Here is a 25,230-nt window from a genome sequence, read left to right as displayed (position 1 = left end):
TAGGAAGACTTGTGTGTGTTTTTAACTGTGGGGCATATTAATGAATTAATGATAGGGTTGTCAATGCACTTTAACAGGGGTCAGTGAACAGCTCATGCCACCTCAATTACAGAGTTGGGGGGGGGGGTTTAACATCCATATGTATTAAAGGTCCATCAGGTTTGAGCATATATTTCCCCCCCCCCTCATATGTTTTCACTTCCAGAGTTGGTTTCTTCCCACAGCCCACATACAGCCCACGTGATCCAACAGCAGGCCTGCCAAGCGATTGCCTCATGGTGGATCAGCTGTGTGTGCTAAGCCTCCCATAGGTCACCAGGAGACCTGACTGAATAAACTGTAATTAAAAACAGATGGATCAGTTATAATGAAGTTATGGTGCCCCGGTGCTGCTTGTTGACTCAGCTGGGCCACAGTTTGACAGATGAACTTGATACAGCATCATTAGCAAGCACTGCTCTCTCTGATGTGTGGCAAACCCATAAATACCACTGCTGACTACTCAGTAAATGTAAGAGATGGACAAACAGAAACACACACACACACACACACACACAATTGACCAGAGTATTTGTTGAAAAATGTACTCAGATTGCCAGTTGTGTACAATAAAATTTAATTTTAGGCAGTGATGTCCATTTCCATTAGTTAAAACCTCCAGGCATTCGACTGTACAAATCAATTTGTTACAAACACACAGAGGGCTTATTCTGAGAGCTAGTATTTAATTTGTTACGATACACTAACTTTACAAAATGGTCTTTGTTTCACTTACAGTGTACAAACCATGACTGAAGAGGAAACAAAAGTTCAATTTTCAGGTGATTTGTTCTTGTTCTTGTAGAAATATGACATTGACAGAAATTTGGGGGGGGGGGGGGGGGTAGCGGGGGACACACACCACCATTCAAACACAGCAATTAGATTCATCCTTAATGATTACAAACACAATTAACTGTTACACGAACAAGGTGGATTAAGCAGGACCTGAAGGAGACCAAGAACCAAAGTCTTTCTCTGAACTTGAAAACAGTGTCGTAAAAGACGCGATCGAGATAACGGTCCCCGATCACTCCATATTTTGTTGGTAATATGGGGTTTTTTTTCCGTGAAAATAATGACAGCATCTTCCCTGCATTTCCATTTCTCCTCGTCTGGCTTTATTGAAAAATAAACTGCAACAATGTTTTAATAAATCCACACCCCTCCCCCTCCCCCCCCCCACTCAGTGTCAGATACTCTGAATGACAACCACCCAAAATTAGTACATTCACAGCTAGCTCCTTCATTCAAATCGCAGACACTCAATAACCATCGATGCGTTTTCAGATATCGGCCAGAAAGACTGACCCAAATCGGCTTTGAGATTACACTGCAAGACGACGGCCTTAACTAGGCCAATTTCCTAAAGATATCAAGCACTTTAAGATAAAAAATAATATTTTAAAGCTGATCTTAGTGTGCAGACAGAACTTAAACATCTCTGCGGCGAACAGGCGGGCCGACAGACACAGTCAGACCTGTAGCAGACTACACTTCACGCCCTCCTTAATGTTTAATAAAGCTGCACCCATTCAGAACTGTCACCCGTTAGGTAAGAACAGGCTCAGAAACCCCAACCCATTTCTGATTTAGCGCCATTTCACAGTAATACGTTTACGCTAAAATCAACACCTTACCGATATAATATAGGTTCTCTTCTCCCCCGATATACAACTTAACAAAGCATGATTAAAAGGTCACGTCGTAATGAGTCTGTGTTAAAAGAATTTACCCATATCCTATTATATTAAAATATTTTATATAGTGTCTGTTTAAACACAATGGTTTACTGTAAAAACTGAATTCCTTTAAATGGTAATTACACAATTAAGTCCAGAAAAAAAAAACACATAAATTAAAAAGTAAACAAAAATTTGAAGACGTCTTCAGAGGCTGAAGTCCCAAAAGCGGAGAATTTTAGTCTGAAAAACAGCACAAACACCTGAAATGACAGAATGCTGTTATTTCCACACTATTCCATGTTACTCAGCCAAGGTGGCCGGCTGAGATCAGCGGAGTCCTTGCTCGCCCTGCATTTGTAAATATTTGTTCGGCAATCAAAAGCATCCAAATCGGCATTCTCGCAATCTAGAATTAAAAGGTGATGTCATCATTGAGGGGGGTTCATGTTTTAAGGGCCAGGAGGTCATTTTTCACCCCACAGAAGCCCAGGATCGCTCCCTGCATTCTCAAAGTGTCAACTACGGTATCCATCACATTACGAAAAACAGATGGGCTCTTTCTGACGAGATGGACGAGCACGACTCCCATCTCCACAGTCCCCGTGCGAGTCAGATCTGTTTGGGGCTGCCATCCCTGTTAGTTTCTCCTCGACATTTAATTAACAAAAAAAAAAAAAAAACGCTGAATTTAATTAAATCCACAAAAAAAAGGTCACGCGTCAGGAAAGGCAAGATAGGCCCACTGACTGAGCCGTTTATTGAAGATACTCGGAAGAAACCAGTCTCCTGGAGGGGTGGACGGAGGGGGGGGGGGGTGGTGGTTGTTTGCCATAGTCTCGCTATCATCCGTTCATCTCCGGCTGCAGCAGAGCCTTGAACCCAGGACTCTACTTGCTGGTCTGCTGCTGCAGGTGGAGCAGGTACTCGTAGTAAGACAGCGCAGACTCAGTCCGGTCCTCGACCATGTTTTGCATAAAGGCGACTTTCAGTTGACTCTCCTCCCTGCGAGAGAAAACAGGGTCACGTTCTCCTCCGTCACCCCGCGTGTACAGAGATGCCCTCCGCGTACTCTAGTCACCTCGCCTCTCTGCGGGAGAGCGAGCGGCGCTTGGATCCCTCCCGTGACGCGGTTTTGGGGCGGCGGATAGCGGCCGAACGGCCTGCGCGACCCACCTGACAATGTGCAGGACAGGAAAGAAGGGTCTCTGCTCCCTGAGCCAGCCCACGAAGGCCCGGGTGCGGACCGACTCGGCAGTGTCCAACTCGGGGAGCTGGTTCTGGGAACGATGGGAGTCGGAGGAGACGACATTGCTTAGCATCACAAGGGCAGAGTCGACGACGACGACGACGTGAATAACGAAAATGGCAGACGGCGCGGCTTTACCATGCTCTGAGGCACAGCAGCGTAGCTCGGGACTCCCAGCACCTGAGAGAGGAAGCTGAGACTGCAGTTCCTGCCGATCCAGAGGAACATCGCCTGGAAGTCGGGGAAGAACAAACCAGCGAGTAAACAAACAGGGACCGCCACCCATCACGCGCGGGACGCCCCACTCAGCCCCTGGCCGATCACACCCACTGAGCCGGCGTCCATGAGGAAGGCTCCCTCCCGATTCAGCTTCTCCACAGACAGCTGCAGCACCTTGGGCTGGGGGATGGTGCGCTCGGTGAGGTTCAAGGCGCCCTGATGGGACGGCAAAGAGAGACAGAAGAGGGACCCGTCAGTGGGAGGGCGGCCTCATGACAAATTCAGCATGCCTGGTGGATGGAGGCGGAAAGTTCAAGTCCAGAAAGTACAAATCCAGGCCAAGGTTTTGTTTCAAACGACCAGTTGAGTACTCTGTCACCAGAGGTGGGGACTCGAGTAACTGATTCATGACTTGACTTAGATTCAAGTCATAAATTTGATGACTAGCGACTAGGGATGCAACGATACATTCTTTTACAATGTTTGCATCCAGTTTTTGTCTTGTCTCTGCTTTTCTCGCCGTTTTCGTGTTTGATTACCGGAAAGCTAAAATGCTGCCACACCGCCGATTTAAGATCGGGGGAGGGTGTGTCCTCAATTTCAAGTTTGCTCACCATCTCACGTTCGGTCAAAACCAAAAGCTAACGTACGACGTCGACGTGAATACGCAGTGGCAACTGACGTTGAACTGACATCGTGAAATCAAATGTAATATTATACCAATTTTTCTGTTAAGTAAAGTATCGTGAAGTACTCCTACATAGTAATTCGTTTTCCACATTAGCCAGTTGAAATCGTCATACATTTACATCAATTTTTAACCGATTCGCGATTCGTTACATGCCTACTTGTGGCTCAACTCAGCTAAACTGATGGAAGCCTTGGACTCGACTTGGACTTGAGGGAAAACGACTCAAGACGTCTTGGAGCCGACTTGGACCCTATGACTCGAAAAGACTTGAGGTTGTTTACATACAAATCGACATATACATGGATGTAAAAACTGTATGAGGACAACCATGAGTGGATACTCTTCAACTCCTTTCTACCTATAAAGAACGTATCCAACGAACGTACTGTAGCAAAAGTTATCACTAAAGGTAAAAAATAAGATAGAGATTCAAGGTACATGACTCACAACTCAAGTTGATGAGTTACAAATTTGATAACTTGTGACTTAACAGCAAAAATGATAGAAAAACTTGGAGTCGACTTGGACTTGAGGGCAAACAACTCAAGACTCGACTCAGACTCGCCAAGGAATGACTTGTTCCCATCCCTGTCTGTCACTGTGACTCTTTATACTCAACTGGTTGGTCGAAGCAAAACCATGGTCTGGATTTGTACTTTCTGGACTTGAACTGAACACCACTGCTGGTGGAAAGGTACCCTGTCCCCATCACCTCACCTCATCGGTCAGATCGTCCACTCTGTAGAGAGCCGGGTGGATCATAAGCATGAGGTATGACAGCGGCTGGTACTTCAGCTGGAACATGGCGAACACACGGTCGTCCAGCCGGGTGCTGGTGCCCGTCCGGAAGGCTTTCTGCAACCGAGAAAACAGGGCTTGAGGGCTGCAAGGGGAGAGTCGAAACAGACATAGTCGCAGCCTAGTTTATGGGAGGCAGTTACCTGCTTGAGCAGGGCCAGGATGTAGAGGGGGAAGAGGCGCAGGCAGCTGGGAGCCAGGAGGCCAGGCTGCTGGACAGTAAGCACCGAAGAGCGGTACGCCGACAGCGAGTCCACGGCCGCGTTGGTCAGGGCGTCGCGGGCATCGCTCAGGCTCGCCGACACAGAGCGGTCCACGGCTGGGGGTTCGAGAGTCAAGTTCAGCAAAACTGCACAGCCAAACATCCGTTCCCATTTCTACCAGTAACCAGTAGTGAACCGGCTCTCACCCATGCTAGCCAGCAATCCGGTGATAGCCTGGACGTCCGCTCCCGCAAAGATATCCGCCATGGAGTTGACGACGGGAAGACACATGGTATGGACTCGAATCCGCCGCTCTCCTGGAAACAAGCAAACGCGTGTAAGAGTCGCATGAAAGTCACATGCGAGTGACATACGTCCCCCTCTGCCGCCCCGCTCCTCTCTCTACCTTTGCTGGACGTGTACAGAAGAGCAGCCTGGAAGGACACCGCCTGCAGGTCCATCAGGTTCTCCTCGATAGACATCTGCACGGCAAAGCCCGCATCCGGGTTCACGTTGGGCAGCGAAAGTAGGTCGGTGGACCGTACGAAGAAGTTCCCGTGGAAGGTGTGTATGGACAGGCCTGGGAGGAAGATTTGGACAGATTCAGGGCCAGTGTTCTCAATACTCTAAACTCATGCCTGTTGAGTTCTACAAACCCAAACTGCCACATCATTTGCAGAACCTCAAACAGAACAGGAATCTCAACAACAAGGAGAAAACTACTCAAAGACCTCTGCTGAAAATGAGTAGGAGTAAGGTCCTGGAGGTCACCTTTGGTGCAGCGTATCCTCATGACTGCCTCGAAGCCGATCTTCCTGGTGAGATATCTTTTCAGGTCCTTCTGGAAACGCTCCACCTCAGCTAGGTTGTGCTGATGGTGGTAGGAGGGGTAGTAGTGGACGCTTCCTGCGGAGTACCTAGATATGCAACCTGCAACGAACCAGAGTAAAAAAGACCACGAGTCAAGCGGAGATTCTCCACGACCATGTGAGGGTGGAACCCCGACCAGCCTGCCGAGATGGGTGGAGGAGACGATGCTCACCCAGAGACGCCAAATCACAGTACTGCCCGCTCAGAAGGAACAGATCCACAGCCACTTGCTGTCCCGAACAGTCGAGCGCCAGCTTCTTATAGAAATCGGTGGCAGGAGACAGATGCTGGATGTCCTGGTGAGAGGAACAGGGAAAACAGGCCCACCAGTGTTAGCCTTCCACACACACGGTTCGCAGGCAGCCTTGGCGATGAGGGACCCGCTAATGACTTCTGTATCAACCCAGCACGCTAATCACACAGATAAACAACTGACAGCATTTTAGGAATCTAATTAAATTCCATTAATAAAAATGTCAATTCCAAAATGGATGCAGAGTGCTATGGTAACCGAGCTATTTTTAAGCTTTTAATCAACATTACCATTTCATAAATCTTCTCTGCAATGCCCCTAGACACACACACACACACACACAAGCCTGGACCAGACCTTCAGAGATGCCCTTTGATTGGGGTCTTCCCTCGATTTAAGGGCCCCCACGCCGAGCGTGGGCAGCTGGGTCTGGAAGACAGAAGCCCGGCCGCCAGTGGGGGACAGCAGCTTGAACGCGGCCTGCAGCGCCGGGCCCAGCGCCGACTGGGTCTCCATGGTCTTCTTGAACATCTGCGGCAAACCCTTCAGCAGGTCCTGCACCAGCTGCAGGGAGGGGGGGGGGAGACGGCTTTGATCAGGAAGGCTGCCTCCTCGGGGACACACGCAGACGCGCACAACCGCTAACCCGTTACCCAGAGTTTCACTGGAACCACAGAAACAACGTTAACACAAAAAAAAAAAAAACACGCATGTTGTTCTCTGGCCAAGAGTCAGCTGCCCTGCATTCCAAGACCAAGCACTTAATTGTGCAACCTTAAGTCAAAACAACGAATCAGACTACAGACAGTTCTCCAAAGAACACAAGGTACCTCAATTAACAGGTTCATACAATATTTTCACTGGTGTTAAAGGCAGAACACCATTTCTCTCTCCCATATGTATGTGTGTGTACGTGTATGTATGTATGTGTGTGTGTGTATATATATATATATATGTATATATAGAGAGAGAGAGAGAGAGAGAGACACACACACACACACACTCACCTCCTTGCAGTCATTGAGGTTGACTAAAAGGCTGTCTGGTGTCGGTATGAAAATATCTGCAGGAAACGAGAGACGAGTGGATCAGGTGCTGATGGCGCTTTCAAACCAGCACTTTGGGGACACTGTCACCCCCTTAGACCAGTTTCAGTTCACCACCTCCCCCTCCCTCGCCCCCACACTAATGAACAGAATAATGCAGCCTCTCACGAACTGCCGTTAAACGAGTACAGAGAAAAGGGGGTATTTGAGGAGGGTTAAAAGTGAGGTCGGCCATCTTTGGAGGAAACCGAAGCCGTACTGTATAAAACCGTGTAGAAATGAAACGCAGCTTGTCTGTGTAGGAATACATGAGGCTCAGTGATTACAAGCGAAGCTAAAGCGCGGCAGGGACTGCTAGCTGGCTCAGTTCCGGCGTCAGCTCACCATCAATGTCCGAGACGATGAGCATCTGCGGCTGGGACAGGCCCTCCTGCAGGTTGTAGAAGTGGATGGTGCTGTCGAACGTGATGAAGCCGATCTTCGTCCTTGTGTCTCCCGGAAGCCTGCGGCGAGACCACCCACTCAGTCAGCATCCCCACGCCCCCTCGGCCTGACATTTGGTCAGGATTACGAGCTGCCTCCCTGCTCTGAGGCTAGCCGATCAGCACACGTACGAGCTCAAGTTATCCAGGAGCGACTGGCAGACCACGTCCAAGTAGCCCGTCTCCACGGCATTATGGGATACGTCGAGCACGAAAAGGTAGACGGCAGGCTGAGGTGGCCTCAACTGAGGGGGAGAGATACGAGACATTAGTCATGCAGCATTCCGTGGGTTCCTGAAAACCAATGACTACAGTATGTATTGCCAAACTTTCACATAAATCTGTACAACATCTGTGAGAGATCAGAGATACTTGTATGCTTTCTTTGGTTATAGAGGTCTTTTATATATTTGTCTTATCACAGAATACATTTAACAAAGTCAATTATTACAGCAGCTACACTTTTGTCTTCAAGGAAACAGATCATAAAGGAAGGAGACGTCAGTTTACCATATATTCTGAGGGTGCGATGAACTCAATGGTGGGATTCTGGACCTCAGGCCTTTTGTGTGGTTCTCCATAAGATCTACTCACTGGGTTGTACATGAACTCTTCAGGAACTGCCCAGAAAGGTACCAAAGGGGAAGCAGATGTGCCTTGGTCAAAGACCTAGATTCACAGCCCCGACGACTAGCAATCCCACATTGTTAGGGCAAGACCGCTTGGTCCCTCACCATCATTGACCCTATAACAGAGGTTGCACTTCCATCGTCTCTGGTCCAGGAAGGAGACAAAGGGGTTGATGTAGGTTCGGCAGGAGCGACACCTGACGATGGTGCTTGACGTCACGACGGGCAGCTGCTGAAATGGAAAACGGCGGAGATGAAACGCAGAGGCCAACACAAGTCCCACAAGATAAACCTGGTTAAAACACCAAGGGTCCACCAAGAGGTAGCAGGTGATACCAGCCGGGTCTGGATCTTACCGAGAGGTCTTTGAAAGGGTGAAGCAGTAGCCCCAGAGGGAGCTTGGCCTTGTTCAACAGCGACTGTGTCTGCGGGATGTTGGCCAGCGTGCTGCGGAACACCCTACAGGAATGGGGGGGTACGGGAGAAGTGTGAATGGGATGGAACGGACAGGAAAGCAGGCGTGGCAGCCTAGACCTCAAAGCATCATGGGTCACCAGTAAATCACGACAGGAGTGACCCCCGCCATGTAGAATGTCATCATAGATGTCACCTGGTCTTACAATACCACCAGAATCTCTCAGGATGGTATGGGGGCAAACTTAAAAACCTTGACAGGCGGACGGATGAAAGGACGACGGAGGCACAAGTGGGCCTCATCTCGATCTTGAGGGTTGGACTCACTCTGGGTTGCAGTTGAGCTTCTGCAAGTCCTGGGGCAGGCAGGGCGTTGGCGGGGTGACGGGCCCAGGGGGGAGAATGTTCCGCTCCTGCAGGAGGTTCACGGCCCTCAAGACCTCGGGGGACTGGGACTGCAGGCTCAGCGCAGCCAAGGATGGGCTGAGCTGGGCTGGGTTGGCCTGAGGCTGGGCACAACACGACGACACTGTTCAACGGCAGTCGTAAAACGAGCACAGGATCGCAACTAAACCCGGGCGGCAGAGACTAAACCCCGGAGTGGGCTGGGGGACACACACCGTACCTGTTGGTATGGCTGGTGTGCTGGGCTATACGGTGGCTTCGGGGACTGCAAGGGTGAAGCGCTGGGAACCATGTTTGCATAACCAGGTGGAAGCGAGGGGTACGACTGGCCAGTCGGCCTGCCAGCCAACCCAGTCTGAGGAGGAGGCGGCCCCACTAGAAGAGACAGGATGTGCACACATTTAAGCCTTGCGAGCAGCACTTCCTTAGGGGTAACCCCCCACGCCAATAGATCACACTGGGGATTTCCCCCCTCCCCGGGTCCTTACCCATGCCTTTCGTGCCCATCTCCAAATGATCAAAGCTGTTGGGGACTTGAGAAGCATCACCAGGCATGGGCACCTGTCCCACTCCTTTGAAAAAAAAACATACAAAGCAAAATTTTAAAAAATCAGCACTCATGCATAATCCTCAGTTATCCAGACACACACATAGACCAACGGGCACAAATACAATATGTATCCCAGAACATGACGGGAAATGGAGGATGGTGAGGAAATAAAGGCCACGTTAGTTTAGCTGCCACGAAAGAGCACTGAAACACGTCTATCAGGCTTAAATTACATGGGTATATGGGGGTGGGAGACCGGAAATGGCGAAAACATGGGGGCCGGACTGGAGTGAAACACAGATACGACACGGGACGGCAGGCACGACAGGAGAGGGTGACTCCACACCTGGGTGATCAATACCAAACTCCTTGCCCTCGTCATCAGAATGGGATAACAACGGCTCGTCCCCAACCACACTATTAGCAACGCTTCCAAAACTAGAGGCTAGCGTGAAAAGGGGGTGAGAGATAACAGGGATTTCACTTGCGGGGGATTAAATGACACCATTTTCCATTTGTGTATCAGCGAAATACTTCACAATTACATGACTGAGCAGTTCAAATATTAAAATACATTTACTCAAGCTCAAATCATCTATTTATCATTTTACTGGAAAACCGTTATTTCAAGTTACTGCAATACAGACCCCTTTATAAGCATGCGACCAATACAAGATTTGTTTATGAACCATAGCTCTCACCTTCATGTTTACCAGAAGGTGGCGCCAGAGGGGTAGCATTTATCCCAGGATTCGTAGGGGGCGGAGTGGGCCTCATGCCTGGGGGGGGGGCCATGCCTTGAGGGGGCCCAGTAGCTGCTGGTGGGGGGCCGTAAGGTGATCTCCCAGGTGGGAATGGGTGAAATGATACAGGATTCATCAGGGGTGGAGCTGGGCCAGAACCTGTTACCCGGGACACGGTTCGCTCAGTTTTAGTTCATTCATAAAAACAACTGTTTCATCACAGCCAACATGTTGACTGCGTAAGAACATATGCGGTAAATCTGAATGACACACAGCGACTCATTCTCACGAGCCATCCGCCCAGCACCTGCAGGTGACACACTAAAAAAGCTTCTACGTAACAGGCGACACTGACCTATACTGTGAATGGGAAGGAACCTCATGAAAGGGATGTGAGAGTCCCAGGCAATGACAGGAGGCATAAATGCGAGTCAATCCCAAGGGATCCTTCAATGCATGCCTAGATGTTTTAAATATTTAATTACATATACATGACCTTCGGGTGTCTGTTACACCGAGGGTTAAATACCGCTCTCTGATGGGTCATTTTTTAGTTCTGCTGGATCAGGGCATGACATTTAGACAGCGCTGAAGCTGTGTACCAAAAGGACTGCAGTCCCCACATTAGCTATGGGCTGATCCACATTCTTCAGTTCCAATACACAACTGCCAATTCAAATACAGAATCCGACAAGAGCTTTTTACTTTAATACTTTTAAATAACATTATATAAATATTAATACTTTATGTATTCTTTAATTAGGCAACTAGAAACACACACAACACAGGCTTCACGTAAAATACTCCCAGATCATCACCCTCTTATCTGATGTTCTTATGCCCCTAGTACCCCGAAGTGTAAGCATGTGACGTCACAGCAGGCGGAAGTCACTGCGCTCACACAAAGGCGGAGGGGCAGCGTTAGCCTTCGGCTTGAATGCCGCCAAAAAAAACAACATCCAAAATGGGAAAGAGCTGCTGTATGATATGATAGATTTTGTATGAACTGCAAACAGAAATAGCAGCTCTCTTTTCAAGGAGTGTCAAAACGTGTCAGACGTGGATGGGGCACATTCGGAGACATCCGATCCATGTAATAGGTATGGATTGGTGTCGATGCCAATCCCGATTATCGAATCGGTGCATCTCTACCCCACACACACGGAGACACCAGAACACAATGCAATTCAGTTCTCCACAAATAACTCCAGGTTTCAGACAGCATATTAGGTCACATTCGTCATTTATCCCAGCACCCTTCATCGAAGGCAGAAAAAAAAAAAGGACATTGGCTCCTGCCATTTGGAATCCACAGCGCGCCAGTCTGAGCTGCTGTGATTGCGTCGCTGCCGCGGGTAACAGACGAGGTGAGCCAACCGCCCTCAACTATCACTGTCACCCTGATAAGCCTTAAACGTCACTGACGCCCCACACCGGGGGGAGGGGGGAGCACCGCCCAGCAGGTCTCCAATGTGTGATGACAGGGGCAAAGTCTGCCTCCAACAAAAAGCCTGCTGATAGCGCTCCTTAGCAAAGGGGATCTTCCTGTTTCATAACCCACGACCAAGACCGTATATCTTCCCTATTTTACTGGGGAACCAAAAATAAAGTCCAACAAGTGGAGATAATCCACCTTTCAATATTTTTTTTTTACACTGTATATCACACTGTCTTATTTGCAGTGCAAGCGCATTTGTTATGACGCTGTAGAGAACATCCCCAGTACCCAGTAAACCGTACCCACAGGTGTTTTAAGAAACCCATAGTGCTGTGCGATTCTGTCGCTCAATCTTGGAAGAGGGTAAGACCTGAACCTAAACCAAAGTTGGGCGATCTTATTTGCAAACAGCCGGTGTGTATGCAGGTTTTTGGGATAACCTATATGTCAGCTGGTCAAATCCCAGGTGTGAGGACTCTTCAGCCAATCAGCCCTCTAATTAGTAACCTAATTAGGGAGTTGCGCCGAATACCCACAACACAATGGCCCCTTCTGGAAAAGATTGCCTACCGCTGACCTAGACAGTGAGGCTAGCAGGAGTGAAGACAGGACACACCTGGATTCCTAATATTTATTCAGCAGGAGCATCACCACCTACGCTAAGGACCCCGGGGCAGTGGAGGAGATCCGGCAACTCACCTTGGTAGGTGTAGCTGGAGCTAGTGCTGGAGGCAGGCAGAGAAACGGGTCCCGGAGGAAGTGAGGCACCATGGTGGAGGGGGGGTGTGTGACCCGCACCATACGGAGAAGGAGAGTGCCGGTTCGGCACAGAGCCGGGGGCCGGGGTCACGTGGTTCCCCATGGTGGCAACTGGAGGGCTGCTAACTGACACCGGGGGTACCCCGTAAGGCCAAGTCGGCTGTGGGGCATACGAAGCAGTGCTAGACATTGGGGGTGGGGTGGAGTTCTGCGACTGAGGAGCCACTGGTCCTGCAGGCCTGAAGGGGGCAGGCTGAACAGGTCCCATTGGTGGCCTGGCCAACGCAGCCTGCCCTGGGTCTTGATAGGAGCTGACTGGAGGGGTCATCTGATAGGGGCCAGGGTTGTATGGTCCAGGGCCAGTAGAGAGAGGCGCCTTGGCTGGCATCTGGTTTGAATACAGAGACTGAGTCCCAGTGTTGAATCCAAGGCCTGAAGGTGGCACCAGCAGAGGGTTCTGTGATGGACCTGGCAGGGTGAAACAAAATTTTAAGAATTAGTAATATAGATAGAGATTTAATAATTTGTTCCTCATGATGCATGCGATTATCTCGGCGAAGTCGAAAATTCTGAGGTGCGCGACGTCGCATCCAACCGGCCTCCCGCTCGAGCTACACGTCTCGGAACAAACATGGCCGCCTCCACGGACATGTGCTCGGACAGCAAAAAAAAAAAAAACAACGTCGGGTTTACTAATTATTTTCGAAGCGATGTTCTGGTTTTTTTTTTTAGAGGCAAACAAACCAGAAACACTAACCAGTCAAACCACATTAAAAGCTTAATAATATTTCAGTAGATTTATAGCGATAGTCTAGTTGACAGGCAAACAAATCAAAGAAACAGAAGACACTAAGTAGTCTGATAAAAATACGGACACTGCATGCTAGGATACTGTTTATGCTCATGATACAGGATTCTCTAAATACATCGCGCGCAATTACATTTCCAACCATTACACTATTGACTGTGTAAGCCGCCATGTTGAAATGACGACCCGGGAGTCCCTCCGAGTTACTGACGCTGCAGTAAAAGTGGAGCTATACAGTGGCCTGAAAATGACCAGAGAGGCTCCCAGAGTGAATCCCAATAGTGGCCACCAGTTGGATCAGACATGTATAATCCCTTTATGGGGATTTCAGGCACAGTCCATCCGATACAGGAGAGAAAACCACAAGCTCCACAGAAGCAGCACTGCCAGGAATCAGAAACAAGAAAAAAAGACATAATAATCACATCTTTTTGAAATACACCTCAATACAAACGGGCTCAATACAATACATGTCTGACCCATTTCGGCATTCTGGTTAGATACCTTGACCGGCGTTCAGCCAGTAAGGTCCCGGATGGGACTTGAACCTAGCTAACTTCTGGTCACAAGTCCAGTTCATGTGGACCATCGTTCATAGGCAAAGCAACACCATCTTGCTTCGAAATGACAGATGAACACAGACGTTTCCTGTAGAAACTACACTTGGCAAAGGAGGATTTTCCGGTCGTAAACATTATTGACAATTATGAAGAATAAGATGAGGTACTCGGCATGGTGGTGCAGTGGTTAGCACTGTTGCCTCACACCTCTGGGTCCCGGGTTCGTGTCTCCGCCTGGGTTACATGTGTGTGGAGTTTGCACGTTCTCTCCATGTCATCGTGGGGTTTCCTCCGGGTACTCCGGTTTCCCCCCACAGTCCAAAGACATGCTGAGGCTAATTGGAGTTGCTAAATTGCCCATCGGTGTGCATGTGTGAGTGAATGGGGTGTGAGTGTGCCCTGCGATGGGCTGGCCCCCGATCCTGGGTTGTTCCCTGCCTCGTGCCCATTGCGTCCGGGATAGGCTCCGGACCCCCCGCGACCCAGTAGGATAAGCGGTTTGGAAAATGGGATGGAAGATGAGGTACTCAGCCAAGTTCTGGATGCCAGACTGTCAGCCATTACCAGAACAACAAATCCTCCAATCAGAGCAGGCCTGGGTCTCCTTATCCAATCAGCAAGCACACAGACCTATGTCAGGTGCACAGAACTTAAGTTCAACTACTCAAACTTTCCCTCCCACATCTATATGACACTCTGTGGCACACCACAAGAAACACCCAGGGATTTCTCAGAAACAATGATCAAGGACACGAGACCCCCCCTCCAAAGCCTCTTTCCAAGTCCAACTAAACAAAATGTCCAGTACGAATCAACAAACATTTAGCCCTGAAGCGGAAAGAAACGCTGAACGTCACACAACCTTTCAATACTGCCTGATTACCTGTGTGGTAGAAGAATCAGGTTCAGAGATTAACCTGAGTACAAAGGTTCCGATTTCTTCCATATTGAGAGATAAAAGTCAGTTTTGCTGGTGCATGAAATCTGATGCCATTAATTAAGGAAAACTTAATGAAACTTGCCTTTCACCAGAAAATTCAGATCGTTCATGCACCCACTGGATTCATCTGTGCTGTCCATCTCAGGGTAATGAGAATAGGATAAATCAAATGCAGTATTTTTTAAATCTGGATAAAATTGCTGTAAATACCGGTGACAATAACCAAAATTTGTCTATGGCTAAACTGTGGAGTTGTGCTGTGAGTGTGGAGTCTCTTCGGTCAAACAGCAGGATGAACATGGGAAGGAATAACGGCCATCAACTCCTGCCAGGTAGCTATTTTGCAATAAAATTCAATAAGAAGCCAAGAAGTCGGACACGTAACCGCCTTCAGTCTCTGGAACCACCCAAGGACGCCACATATACAGCCCGTCCGAGAAGCTGGGTGACAGCCAGGGATCTCTGCAGCTCTCAGCAAAGACATCAACCCTCAGTCCATAATAAACACCCCTCCGAAAAGGGGGCAGGGTTAACTACCCTCTTATCAGACACGTGACAGCTACTATAAAACAAAACGTAGGCAAAGGACAGCAAATAAGACAGGCATGCATTCTGAAATGCCCATCGTTACGCATGAAAGGCATAAGAGTGCCTATAATTCCAACATAAACCGTCACGATGAAACGATGTGCCCGTGATGTCACTCCGGCCAAGAAAAGTTCAGACTGTAATACCGAACAGAAGTTTGGGTGAAATTCCGCTACCCACCCGTTGTCTTAACTCTTGATAAGGGGGGAAAAAAGTCAAATTCCGATGACTGATCGGACGCGACCTTTCCGACTTGTTGCCGACCGAGCCTCCCGCAGGGCTCCGCGCCGTCCCCCCCCCCCTCCTCACCGACCATCGTCCCCGGACCACATGAAAACTTTTACCAACCGCGACGTCGCTAATCGTCGAAGGAAAACACGACCGAGACTGGAGCTGCGAGCCCACGCCGGAGCCCAGTAACATCCCGACGGCCTCGGCGTGTGAAAGTAGCCATGAGAGCGGCAGCCGCGCACTTTCGTGGCCCGCGAACAGCTACTTTTACACATCGGGGCCGTCGGGCTATTTCGTTTTTAACGTCACTTGGTCGTAACACATTTCGGTGTCAATCCAGCCGCAGACTCCGGGTTTACAGCAATCAGATTTCACCGGCTGACAAGACCTTTACATTTAAAAGTAAACAACAGGAGCCATGATACGGATTAATGACGATATAAAGCGGTTTTACCGTTCGCGTAAGGCTGTCCTCCAGCTCCATTCTGAGAGTTGTACCCAGTAGTTGACATCTTGAAACTGACACCAAGGCAGAATAAAATGCGGGAGGAAACGACCGACAAAGTCCTTAAAACCGAGGCTAAAGATCTTATGGGCCGACTGACTGCTTTTAACTCGGTGGTCTGCGATGCTCGGCTAGTTCGTTAAGACAGAACCATGACTAGGGCCCTTCCCAGTCTTTCTTGGGCGCAGGCCTCGCCGAAAGTAATCGTGTAATCCTCCTCCGTCCTCATACAGGAAGTTGAAATCCCCCCCTGCACGAACGAAGGGTCCTCCGCACGCATGCGCAGTTATTACACGTGGCATTTCCTGTGTAATACGGCTTTGGGGATGTAGGAGAACCAGGGCTGGTGTGTTGCTACATGTGTACCGGATACATACGGCGTGAGCTCGGGTCATATTGAAAATGGATTCATTGGATTTAACATAAAAGTAACCTCACCTTTATGTAAACCAAATGGCTAATAAAACAAAATCAAGTTGAGCTGAATCTGCGGCCAATTGTGTTTTATTGTTGGCAATATTTTATAAAATATATCGTTCAATATTTAATAGAATCCAATATTTATAATTTAATTACATTTGAAATATATCAACTATAATTATTTCCATTTTTTCCCTACGATTATGGCTAACGTGTTTTCCCTCCGGAACGATTATTCTGAGACACACAGCGGAAGCGGTGGGTCGGCCATTGCTGTGTGTCGTGGCTCTGAAACAAAACACGGAGATAGAAAGGGAGAGGTGAAGCGTTTACTTTCGGCGGAAAATTCAGAGCGATTGTGTTATTATTAAGAGCACAACTATTTATTTGTTCAGCGTGCCGATTACAGGTCAGTATTCAGCCACGATCTAATATTATTTGCTCTGTTAGCATCCTCTTGTTTTAACTATCTTACCAAGCTAGCTAGTAAAGACAGGAAGCTTGTATTCTCATTGGTCTTGCGTAATATTAGACTTTCTTCTTACATTTAATATTTGGGATTAGGAATAAATTTGACACTGCTGGCGAAGACAAGAGAAAACAAATAGCTTTTTAGACTGGTCTTCTGAGAGTGACACGCTTGACGTTAGCTTGCTGTTGGCGGACTTTAACACCGACACGTATCGATGAAATCAGTCACCCGGTTGCGGTTAAATCGCCAGATGTACGGCGACACTTGTCTGTCTATAACGAGCATACGCTAAGCATAGAAATTAGACTGTCTTTTAAATATGGATGCAGCAGTATCCCTCGATCCAATAAGATATTTCCGATCTGCTTGCCTTGCCGGCTGGCTGTCCGGCCACATACCGCTTCGCCACATTTCAGCCGAAACCTGTCGGTTCATCACGTCAGGCGACCTTGTCTGTGTCGTTTATTTTGTATACAGCTGTGATAACATAAGAATTGTAAGAGGGCTTCTTTAAATTTTCCTTGCGCATTAACCAGAGACAAGTGCTACAGCATTTTATAATATGCCGGATTTTTCTTTATTCATTCTCATTTATCGGATTGGGCTTCATTTAATTTTAAGTCACCGTACACCACATTTGATTCAGATGTTTTTTGGTAACGTTTTTGTTTTTAATATTGATCAGTTACGCTGATACGGCTTTGTTTTGACAGCTATTCGTATGTTTCCTAACAAATAATGCGCACTTCTCCTGGGTGTAACTTAATGACTGTGATTAAGATTTTTGGTGGGATTAGGGAGAGTAATTCGGGCGGGTACCCTGCAGTCGTAGTGGATAGGTCTCCGTATACACTCAGATCCGATGCGTTTTAAAGCTCCGGATGGTTTCACTTCGCTTTATCGAGCAGCGTTTCTGTCGCTCCGGGGTCAAGGTAACGCTGAGAACTTGGCCAGCAGTCTTGGACTGGGACCAGTTCTATGCCATTTACTTCCTCTTCAGACAGAATCAGTCCGAACCGTCAGTCCTTCGTCACTTATTACGAGTTTGTGCCCCCTTTCCTCTCTACCTCAATATTTGACGTCATTTGTTTTAAAAAGCGGATATCTTGGGGGGATATCTTATCATTTTAAGATTCTGGTTACTGTGAGAACTTTTCTAGACCCCCTCCTCCCCTTGTCAGAATGTACGGTGGATTGTCGCGTACTTTTTTTTTTTTTTTTTTTTTTTTAAGTCCGCGTGACTTGACCCCCTGCGACACGTCAGGCGAGGATCTCCCAGCGCGAGGCGTGACGGACCCGTGCAGGCTGCTGACGTGTACGCGCTGTATTTGAACGCGCCTCACCTTTGGCTTCTGGGTGTTCCAGCGTGCGCGTTGTGCAACAAGCTGCGCCGGTTTGACACACGCCCAGTTGGGGGCTCCGGGGGGGGGGGGTTTCAGGACGGATGCTGATTAACTATACCTAATGAATTTGTTTGAAAATTCTGACTTCTTGAGGGGGGTCCACTTGTCTCAGTCACTGTGAAACTGCTCTGGAATGTAGTTGGGTTGTATTCTTCAGCAAATGTCGATACTTACTTTATATTGGAGAGAAACTTTTGTATTGTTTGTGAACCGTTGTTTTAGGTTGTTTTGTCAGGCTAAAGATTTTCACCAGCACAGATTTAGTACGATTTGCAGGATGTTTGGCTTTTGTTGTTATTTTGTTGTATTTTTTATATAAATGCGTAAGTGTGATCTAAACATTTTTGAAGGACGATTTTGGTCACCATTCTGATTCACACAGAAAATTTCCTCGACGGACTTTGGTCTGAACTGTATGAATGGCATTTAGCTTAGTAGTCTATCAGGTTAGCAATCTGTAGCTTTGTCTGGAAGGTCATGGGTTCAAATCCCGTGGTTGACAAAGTAGTTAGTTCACGGTTGGGCCCTTGAGCAAGGTGGCCCAATGGGATTTTTAGCTGCTGACTCACTGTTTTCACACATAACCACAGCCCCTGCATGCCTATCCCACGGCCAACCTGCCGACAGCCATTTTCAACGCGCTTCTGTGAAAATCAGTTTAAACGGAGCAGTTAAAATAATCACCTGAAACTCAGTAGCAGGCCGCCAGGTTTCAGTCGATAAAATCTCCCGAGCTCTGACAGCATTTTAATAACCGTTCCTCGACCGACAAGCGTCTCTCTCTACGATTGTTTCACAATTTTTGCTGTCGTTTTTTTTTTATTATTATTATTATTTTTGCTTGCATTTCTATTGCTTTGCTTTTTCCTAGACTGTCTGCTGTATTTCAGTTTCATGATGCAACTCGACAGTGCTCTTTAGCTGGCTGATTTGGCTTGTATTTCTTTCTGTTTGCCTCCCTCTAGGATTCACAATAATCGGATATGTCCTTCATATTTGATTGGATTTACAGTGGTTTCAGTAGTGTATTGCAGTTTCTAGGTAAGCACCCGTCCGGAATATTTTTTCTCTTGTCGGCGACAAGATTCGGCAGATCGATCTTTCACGCCTCAGCACCCCTTGCGTCAGCATCTGTCCGTTTACGGGTAAACCTCAGGATTCCTGAGAGGCTAAGTCACAACTCTGTGTAGATTTGTGTTATGTACCATTTTGAGTCTCTTTAAAAGTGCTTTTGAATGTAGTTTTCACTAAAGCCGTCATGGTGAAAGATTCTACTCAGACTCGACGTGTTAAATGTTCACCGCCTCCTGCCCAGACGTGTCCTGACAGCCATGTAATTAATCTCTGCCATGGTTCCTGTAGCTTTCCGTTTCTCTCAGCTCCGTGGTCATGTGATCGCATCTACGGTGCTGGGGCAGAGTAGGAGTCGGGGAACGGGGGCTTGTAACGCGCCGCCTGATTGGCTAATTGTGACATCGCCCCTTTTGCTCTTTCTCAAGGACTGTACAAGAAATCAGGAAAGTTAGTGTTTCTAGGCCTGGACAATGCGGGAAAGACGACTCTGCTGCACATGTTAAAGGATGACAGGCTTGGACAGCATGTGCCCACTTTGCACCCAAGTAAGTCCATCTTCCTGTTGAGGTCTTGACCTTTCACCCCTCATGCATTGAAGAGCCATTATTTTTCAGGTACTCACTCTTTAGGAGGAGAACTGAGGAGTGTAGGGAGACCTCTAGTGTTTGTATCTGAGTATATATTACCAATAAATGTTAGCTCCGGGGAGTTCTTACTTACACTTTATACTTTACGCAAAAATGTTCTGAGGGTATAATAGGAAATGTGATTGGTTGTCTCTCTGAACCAATCAGATTGTAGAGGTGGCGGGTCCAAGTAACTGGAGGATGTGGGACCAAGAAGTCTGATTGTTTGGTCCTGCCTCTTAACCAATCGTTTTCCCTTCCTCAGAACATTTTTGTGTACGTAAAACTCCCGTGAGCTAAATGCTATACATTTTTTAGTGAGGATTTCTTTGAATGAATTCAACAGCTGCGCTATAGATACCCCTAGATAGTCTGTCACCTTCCCGCCACAACCCCCTGTCAGAGTCCAGCCGGATGATTGTCGCTCTACAGGCATTCCTCCTCCGGTGAAGAAGAAACATTTGTCGATTCTGTTTGTCGATACTATTTTCTCTTAGTGATGATATCTTTATATTCCTGCACGGGGAGATGTTGCCTTCATTTTGTTTTATTGCACTCCAGTTCTGGTGTCTGAGGAGAATTTATATATATATAATATAAAAATTGATGAGCACCTGTCAGGATTGCAAGTCTGTTTTTAAGGACCAGATAGCAGTTAGATGTTTCTGAATAAAATCCTGAACCCTGTCGCTCCACGCAGCTTCCGAGGAGCTGACGATCGCTGGTATGACCTTCACCACTTTTGACCTCGGTGGCCACGCACAAGGTGGGTGTTATTGCTGTAGCTCAACAAGTAGTCGATTATTGCGCTAACAGTGCAGAGGGCGTGAGTTCAAATCCCAGGGAACGAAATGTAACACTTCCTTCTACTGTAAGTCCCTTTAGATAAAAGCAACCCCCCCCCCCCCCCCCCCCCAGTCTCACCAGTCTCATGTCTGTCTCCAGCCCGCAGGGTGTGGAAAAACTACCTCCCGGCCATCAACGGCATTGTCTTCCTGGTCGACTGCGCTGACCTCACCAGGCTGCTAGAGTCTAAGGCAGAACTGGACGTGAGTCTCGTCGGCGGCGGGTCTCAGGCTCATTCCGGACTGGTCCGTGTGAGGTTTCCGTAACACAGACTTTCCTCCTCGTTTCCGCACAGGCTCTGATGACAGACGAGACCATCGGACACGTTCCCATCCTGATCCTCGGGAACAAGATCGACAGGCCAGAAGCCCTTGGCGAGGAGAAGCTGCGGGAGCACTTTGGGCTTTACGGCCAGACCACCGGCAAGGTGAGATGCCTTGGCTCTGTCCCCACAGTGCCCCCTACCTGTCGGGTGTGAACGCTCCACTCTATCCTTAATAAGGTGTCTTCTGTGTGTTTTGACCCTTGAAATGCAAATTATACTTTTATAGATATGGAATACTTATATGTATATATAAAGTTCTGTGCAGAAGTCTTAGGTAGTCAAAGACGATTGTTTAAATGATCTTCATCTGGGCGTAAAATTATGATATGATGTCTATGTGTTTCCACTGAGTCGTTTCGAAACCTCTCCTGAAATCAGGCCAGAATTTGCAGCGACCATTCAATTACACACAAGCATTTCAACCACCAGTACACCTCCTATGATGTTTGGGAACGGAAACGCTGTTCATCTTGCTGTGGCAAATTGTGTTTTCTTTTCAGAGCAGATCCCGCTGCCCCCGCGCAGATAAACACCACCCAGATAAATAGCTTTAGACATTTTCTTTGACTATCTCACGCTTTTGCGCAATATTGTAAGTTACTTGAGTATTCATCATATAATAGTTATTGATTTTATTTCCAACGTAGTCAGAGCGATGGAAATCACTCGCTCATTTCCTTCGCCACACAGCCGTGACGTCAGACTCGGTCGCTCCTATCTTCGTTATCAAAGCCGCGGGATGCTTGCTGTGCTCTCTGCGCGGACGTCCGCCATCCTCTCGACCGATTGCAGCGCGTTGATTATAAACTCGTTTACTGGAAGTAAAACGGAGGCTGTGTTTACATAAGCCGGGGAATTCACTTCGATTGCTGGTCCCGTCTTGCCTTGAAACCTAATTAAACTAGAGAAGCGGCTTACCTTTTACCGCTACGAGTCCACAGGATAAACATGAAATCTTTAATGATATATATTTTTTTTTTTTCTAATAGTGCCATACTTTTTTTTTTTTTTTTACCGCCACGCCCCCTGCTGACCGTCTGCTGTACTTTCATACAGGGCAGCATTCCCATGAAGGAGCTGAACACCAGGCCCCTGGAGGTGTTCATGTGCAGTGTGCTGAAGCGGCAGGGATACGGGGAGGGCTTCCGCTGGCTGTCCCAGTACATCGACTAGCCCCTGCCCCTCCCCCCCCCTCGCCCCCCCCCCCCCCCTCTCGTCCCATGTCTGGTTATAACATCTTGCCTCCGCTGTCAGAATGCGTAGAACTGGAATCCAAAGGACTGTATCCGTTGAACTTATTATTATTATTATTATTATTATCATCATCTTTGGTTAAGTGACTTTAAATACTAGTTGGGGGCGAATAGTGACATCGACGCCACAGAAATGGTAAAAATAAGCAGCTGTGGCATCTTTTATTTGCCTTTCTGTCCCCCAATAGCTCAGTGGTACTGGGGGGGGGGGCCCTCCCACCCCTCCCCTTCTGTGGAAGATTTTCACTCCTGGCCTCCGTTTCCCCCGAGTATCATGAACTGCAAGAGGTAGAGAAAAACACACGACAGCTGTATGCATCTTGATGCACAATTTTAACAGCCAAGACATGCCGACACGTGACTAATTACATTATCATGTTGTTTTTTTTTTTTTTTTTTGATTTTTATTATTTTTTTTTTTTAACTTGGTTTCAATAAACTTACAACACATTGCCAACACGTGTGATTTTCAAATGTATACCCCCCCCACCACTGCACGGTGCCTTAAAACAGACATCATTTTGCCCCCCCCCCCCCTCATTTCTGCTTGAAGGAATCTACACGGAGTCTGAACTTCTGAGGGGAGACGGTTAATGTCCTCCATGGCTTTTCCAGCTAGAAGGTTCAATGAAGCGAAGCAGAATGAGGCAGATATCCCAGATTAACGCAGGGCTCTGCGTCGGGAGGTGGGGGGGGGGGGGGGATTAGGGTGGGAATTAATAGGGTGGGTCATGACGTTGGTACAGACCAGGAACAGTTATAGTCCAAGAATGAATGTGCTAATCCTGAGACGTTTTCTTGAGCCAAACCAACCTTTAGGCAGCACTGGAATCGAGCCCTGAACAGCCCTCTGTTCTCTCTGCTTCCGTCCGTAAGCACCTGCAAGATTTGGGTGTGACTAATTACCATGTTAGGGGATTTAAGAGAAAAATCTGTCTTATATTGAAGGGGAGAGTGGCACCTGGTGCTTTCTGGTTGTTTGTTTTTCAGAACATAATGTAATAAATGTTTACGAATAACACTATACTGACATGTGGACTGCCCTGATTGCTTTACTCTCCACGCTTACAGGATAAACAAGGTGGTGACGGACTGGCTGTACTTTGACAGCCTTCATAATCGTCCTGACTGGCTTTGAGAATTCCAGTTTGGCCGCTAAACCTTCATCTCTCGGTCTCGGGCTAGTTCGAATTGGTCCGTGTCGCCCACCTACTTCCGCAGATGCCTCTAGCGTCCGCCGGAGGTGAGGAGCTGCCGTCTCAAAGCCCGGCCACTGGTCCAAAAAGCCCGTTCCGGACCAGGTGATTCACCTGGAATTGCTACAGCGGCACGTGCGGTGACAGGTGGCGGTTACCATGACAACAAGTTGTGGCATATCCACGCGTTGGCCTTTTCGTGACCAAATGTCACCAGATGATCCTCGGGGAGGCAGACGGCTGCGTTGCATGACAGCGATTTCAAAGTGTCTTCAGAAATTTACTGCCAACGGAGGCTGCATGCAAGGTTTAAAAGGAGAGTAAGCGACTGCATACAGGGGGTGTTCCTGCAGTGAGTTTCTGGGGGTGTGACAAAGTGACACTATTTTTGAAAAGCACGATTTTTAAGCACATGATTGATTTACACAGTATATGCGTTATTTATACTTGTATGCTATATGTCAATGCTTAGAAACCGACTATCCTATTACTGAATCCTCAGAACAGTCGTGGAGCTGCTCTTCATCGCTGCTGACGTGCCGCTAAGAGGAAGCATCTACACTTACTAAGCAATAATATGAGAGTTTCCATTCATAACCCAAACCAGCAGTGTGAGCCAGAAACACTTACCGCCCGACTCCACTAGGGGGCCCACATTAGTAATCGCCACAGTCTTTCTGACCAAGACCTACATTTCCTGAGGATTTAGACTACTTGATAAGGAAATACACAGCTAACGTCTAGGGAAACCTTAACAGAAATCCTGGGTGTGATCTCACCGAAATATATGTAATTTTAGTCTCTGCTGGTCAGACGCTCAATGGCAGGTATGTTCCGCACAAAGCAAACGGCAGTAATGCTGTTATAAACGCACCTTATTCCTGCTTTACCGAAAAGTCAACTAGGGCATAAAATTCAGTTCGGTTTTCAATAACACAAGGAATTTTTGGCAGCTTAACCGAAGTTTTAGATTTTGTTCTACTATCTTGGTTGCTTAATGCCTAAACTTAATAACGAATAGTCTGTATTGAAACGTTCCATTTTCGGTAATGGTTTATGCGCCGCAAGGTCGCTCCGAGTCTGGAGCCTGTCCCAGGCAACACAGGGACGCCTCAGTTGGGACTCCGGTCCAAACTGTAGCAGCTGACATAAAATAATGAAGCCTGTGGCCATGGAATCAGGCACATGTACCTGTTTGTATGCCCTGTGAAACATTCAAACTATATCAGGGATTGCAAATATCCGAAACAGATAGATGGATGGATGGACGGCACACACGCATATATATGTATGTGTATGGATTATGTTTGCATTGCATTGTGGGCACCAAATGTGCCCCACAATATGATAGAAAAAGACGTGTTATTTTAAGTTTGCAGGGAGCGTTTTTCAGGTTCCCACAAAGATCTGTGAATCAAAAAACAAAAAAGGCTGGGTGGGTGGGTGGAGGTTAACGCCATCGTGTTGGGATTACTACTACAACAACAACAAATTTATTTTTGTATAGCGCAGT

At 47.7% G+C, this 25,230-nt stretch overlaps 2 protein-coding genes across 4 annotated transcripts; one reads left to right on the top strand and one right to left on the bottom strand.

Annotated features, from left to right (window-relative positions):
* Nucleotides 1-599: 599 nt before the first annotated feature.
* Nucleotides 600-16,387, bottom strand: sec24a (SEC24 homolog A, COPII coat complex component). 3 transcript variants are annotated; one of them, XM_048997824.1, is made up of 23 exons: nt 16,052-16,387; nt 12,411-12,938; nt 10,232-10,432; nt 9,469-9,552; nt 9,201-9,355; nt 8,903-9,084; nt 8,518-8,620; nt 8,267-8,393; nt 8,043-8,152; nt 7,665-7,777; nt 7,435-7,553; nt 7,012-7,067; nt 6,362-6,568; nt 5,924-6,047; nt 5,653-5,811; nt 5,288-5,461; nt 5,088-5,198; nt 4,822-4,997; nt 4,598-4,735; nt 3,301-3,405; nt 3,109-3,201; nt 2,898-3,001; nt 600-2,726 (listed from the first exon to the last, which is right to left on the bottom strand). In XM_048997824.1, exons 1-23 carry the CDS (start codon nt 16,107-16,109, stop codon nt 2,612-2,614), a joined length of 3,342 nt encoding a protein of 1,113 aa, XP_048853781.1. In that variant the 5' UTR covers nt 16,110-16,387; the 3' UTR covers nt 600-2,611. The 3 variants fall into 3 exon arrangements, with proteins under 3 accessions (XP_048853781.1, XP_048853782.1, XP_048853783.1); XM_048997825.1 differs by having other exon boundaries at nt 8,267-8,390; XM_048997826.1 differs by lacking the exon at nt 10,232-10,432 and having other exon boundaries at nt 16,052-16,386.
* Nucleotides 16,388-16,761: 374 nt separating this feature from the next.
* Nucleotides 16,762-23,545, top strand: sar1b (secretion associated, Ras related GTPase 1B). The gene is made up of 7 exons (XM_048997827.1): nt 16,762-16,931; nt 19,363-19,438; nt 19,897-20,016; nt 20,798-20,863; nt 21,043-21,146; nt 21,239-21,370; nt 22,325-23,545. Exons 2-7 carry the CDS (start codon nt 19,381-19,383, stop codon nt 22,439-22,441), a joined length of 597 nt encoding a protein of 198 aa, XP_048853784.1. The 5' UTR covers nt 16,762-16,931; nt 19,363-19,380; the 3' UTR covers nt 22,442-23,545.
* The last annotated feature ends 1,685 nt before the right edge of the window (nt 23,546-25,230 follow it).

Source organism: Brienomyrus brachyistius, unplaced genomic scaffold, assembly GCF_023856365.1.
Source record: "Brienomyrus brachyistius isolate T26 unplaced genomic scaffold, BBRACH_0.4 scaffold35, whole genome shotgun sequence".
Classification (NCBI taxonomy): Eukaryota; Metazoa; Chordata; class Actinopteri; order Osteoglossiformes; family Mormyridae; genus Brienomyrus; species Brienomyrus brachyistius.
This window is presented reverse-complemented; position numbering and strand designations above follow the sequence as displayed.

Bases quoted from the DNA above. Each gene is read 5' to 3' on its own strand.
- sec24a (XM_048997824.1), bottom strand. From the start codon at position 16,109: ATGTCAACTACTGGGTACAACTCTCAGAATGGAGCTGGAGGACAGCCT. The intron at 9,553-10,231 runs GTGAGAGCTATG...TTTTTTTCAAAG, and splicing joins ACCTTCTGGTAAACATGAAG to GAGTGGGACAGGTGCCCATG. The intron at 4,998-5,087 runs GTGAGAGCCGGT...TCGAACCCCCAG, and splicing joins CGGATTGCTGGCTAGCATGG to CCGTGGACCGCTCTGTGTCG.
- sar1b (XM_048997827.1), top strand. From the start codon at position 19,381: ATGTCCTTCATATTTGATTGGATTTACAGTGGTTTCAGTAGTGTATTG. The intron at 19,439-19,896 runs GTAAGCACCCGT...CTCTTTCTCAAG, and splicing joins TAGTGTATTGCAGTTTCTAG to GACTGTACAAGAAATCAGGA. The intron at 21,147-21,238 runs GTGAGTCTCGTC...GTTTCCGCACAG, and splicing joins AGTCTAAGGCAGAACTGGAC to GCTCTGATGACAGACGAGAC.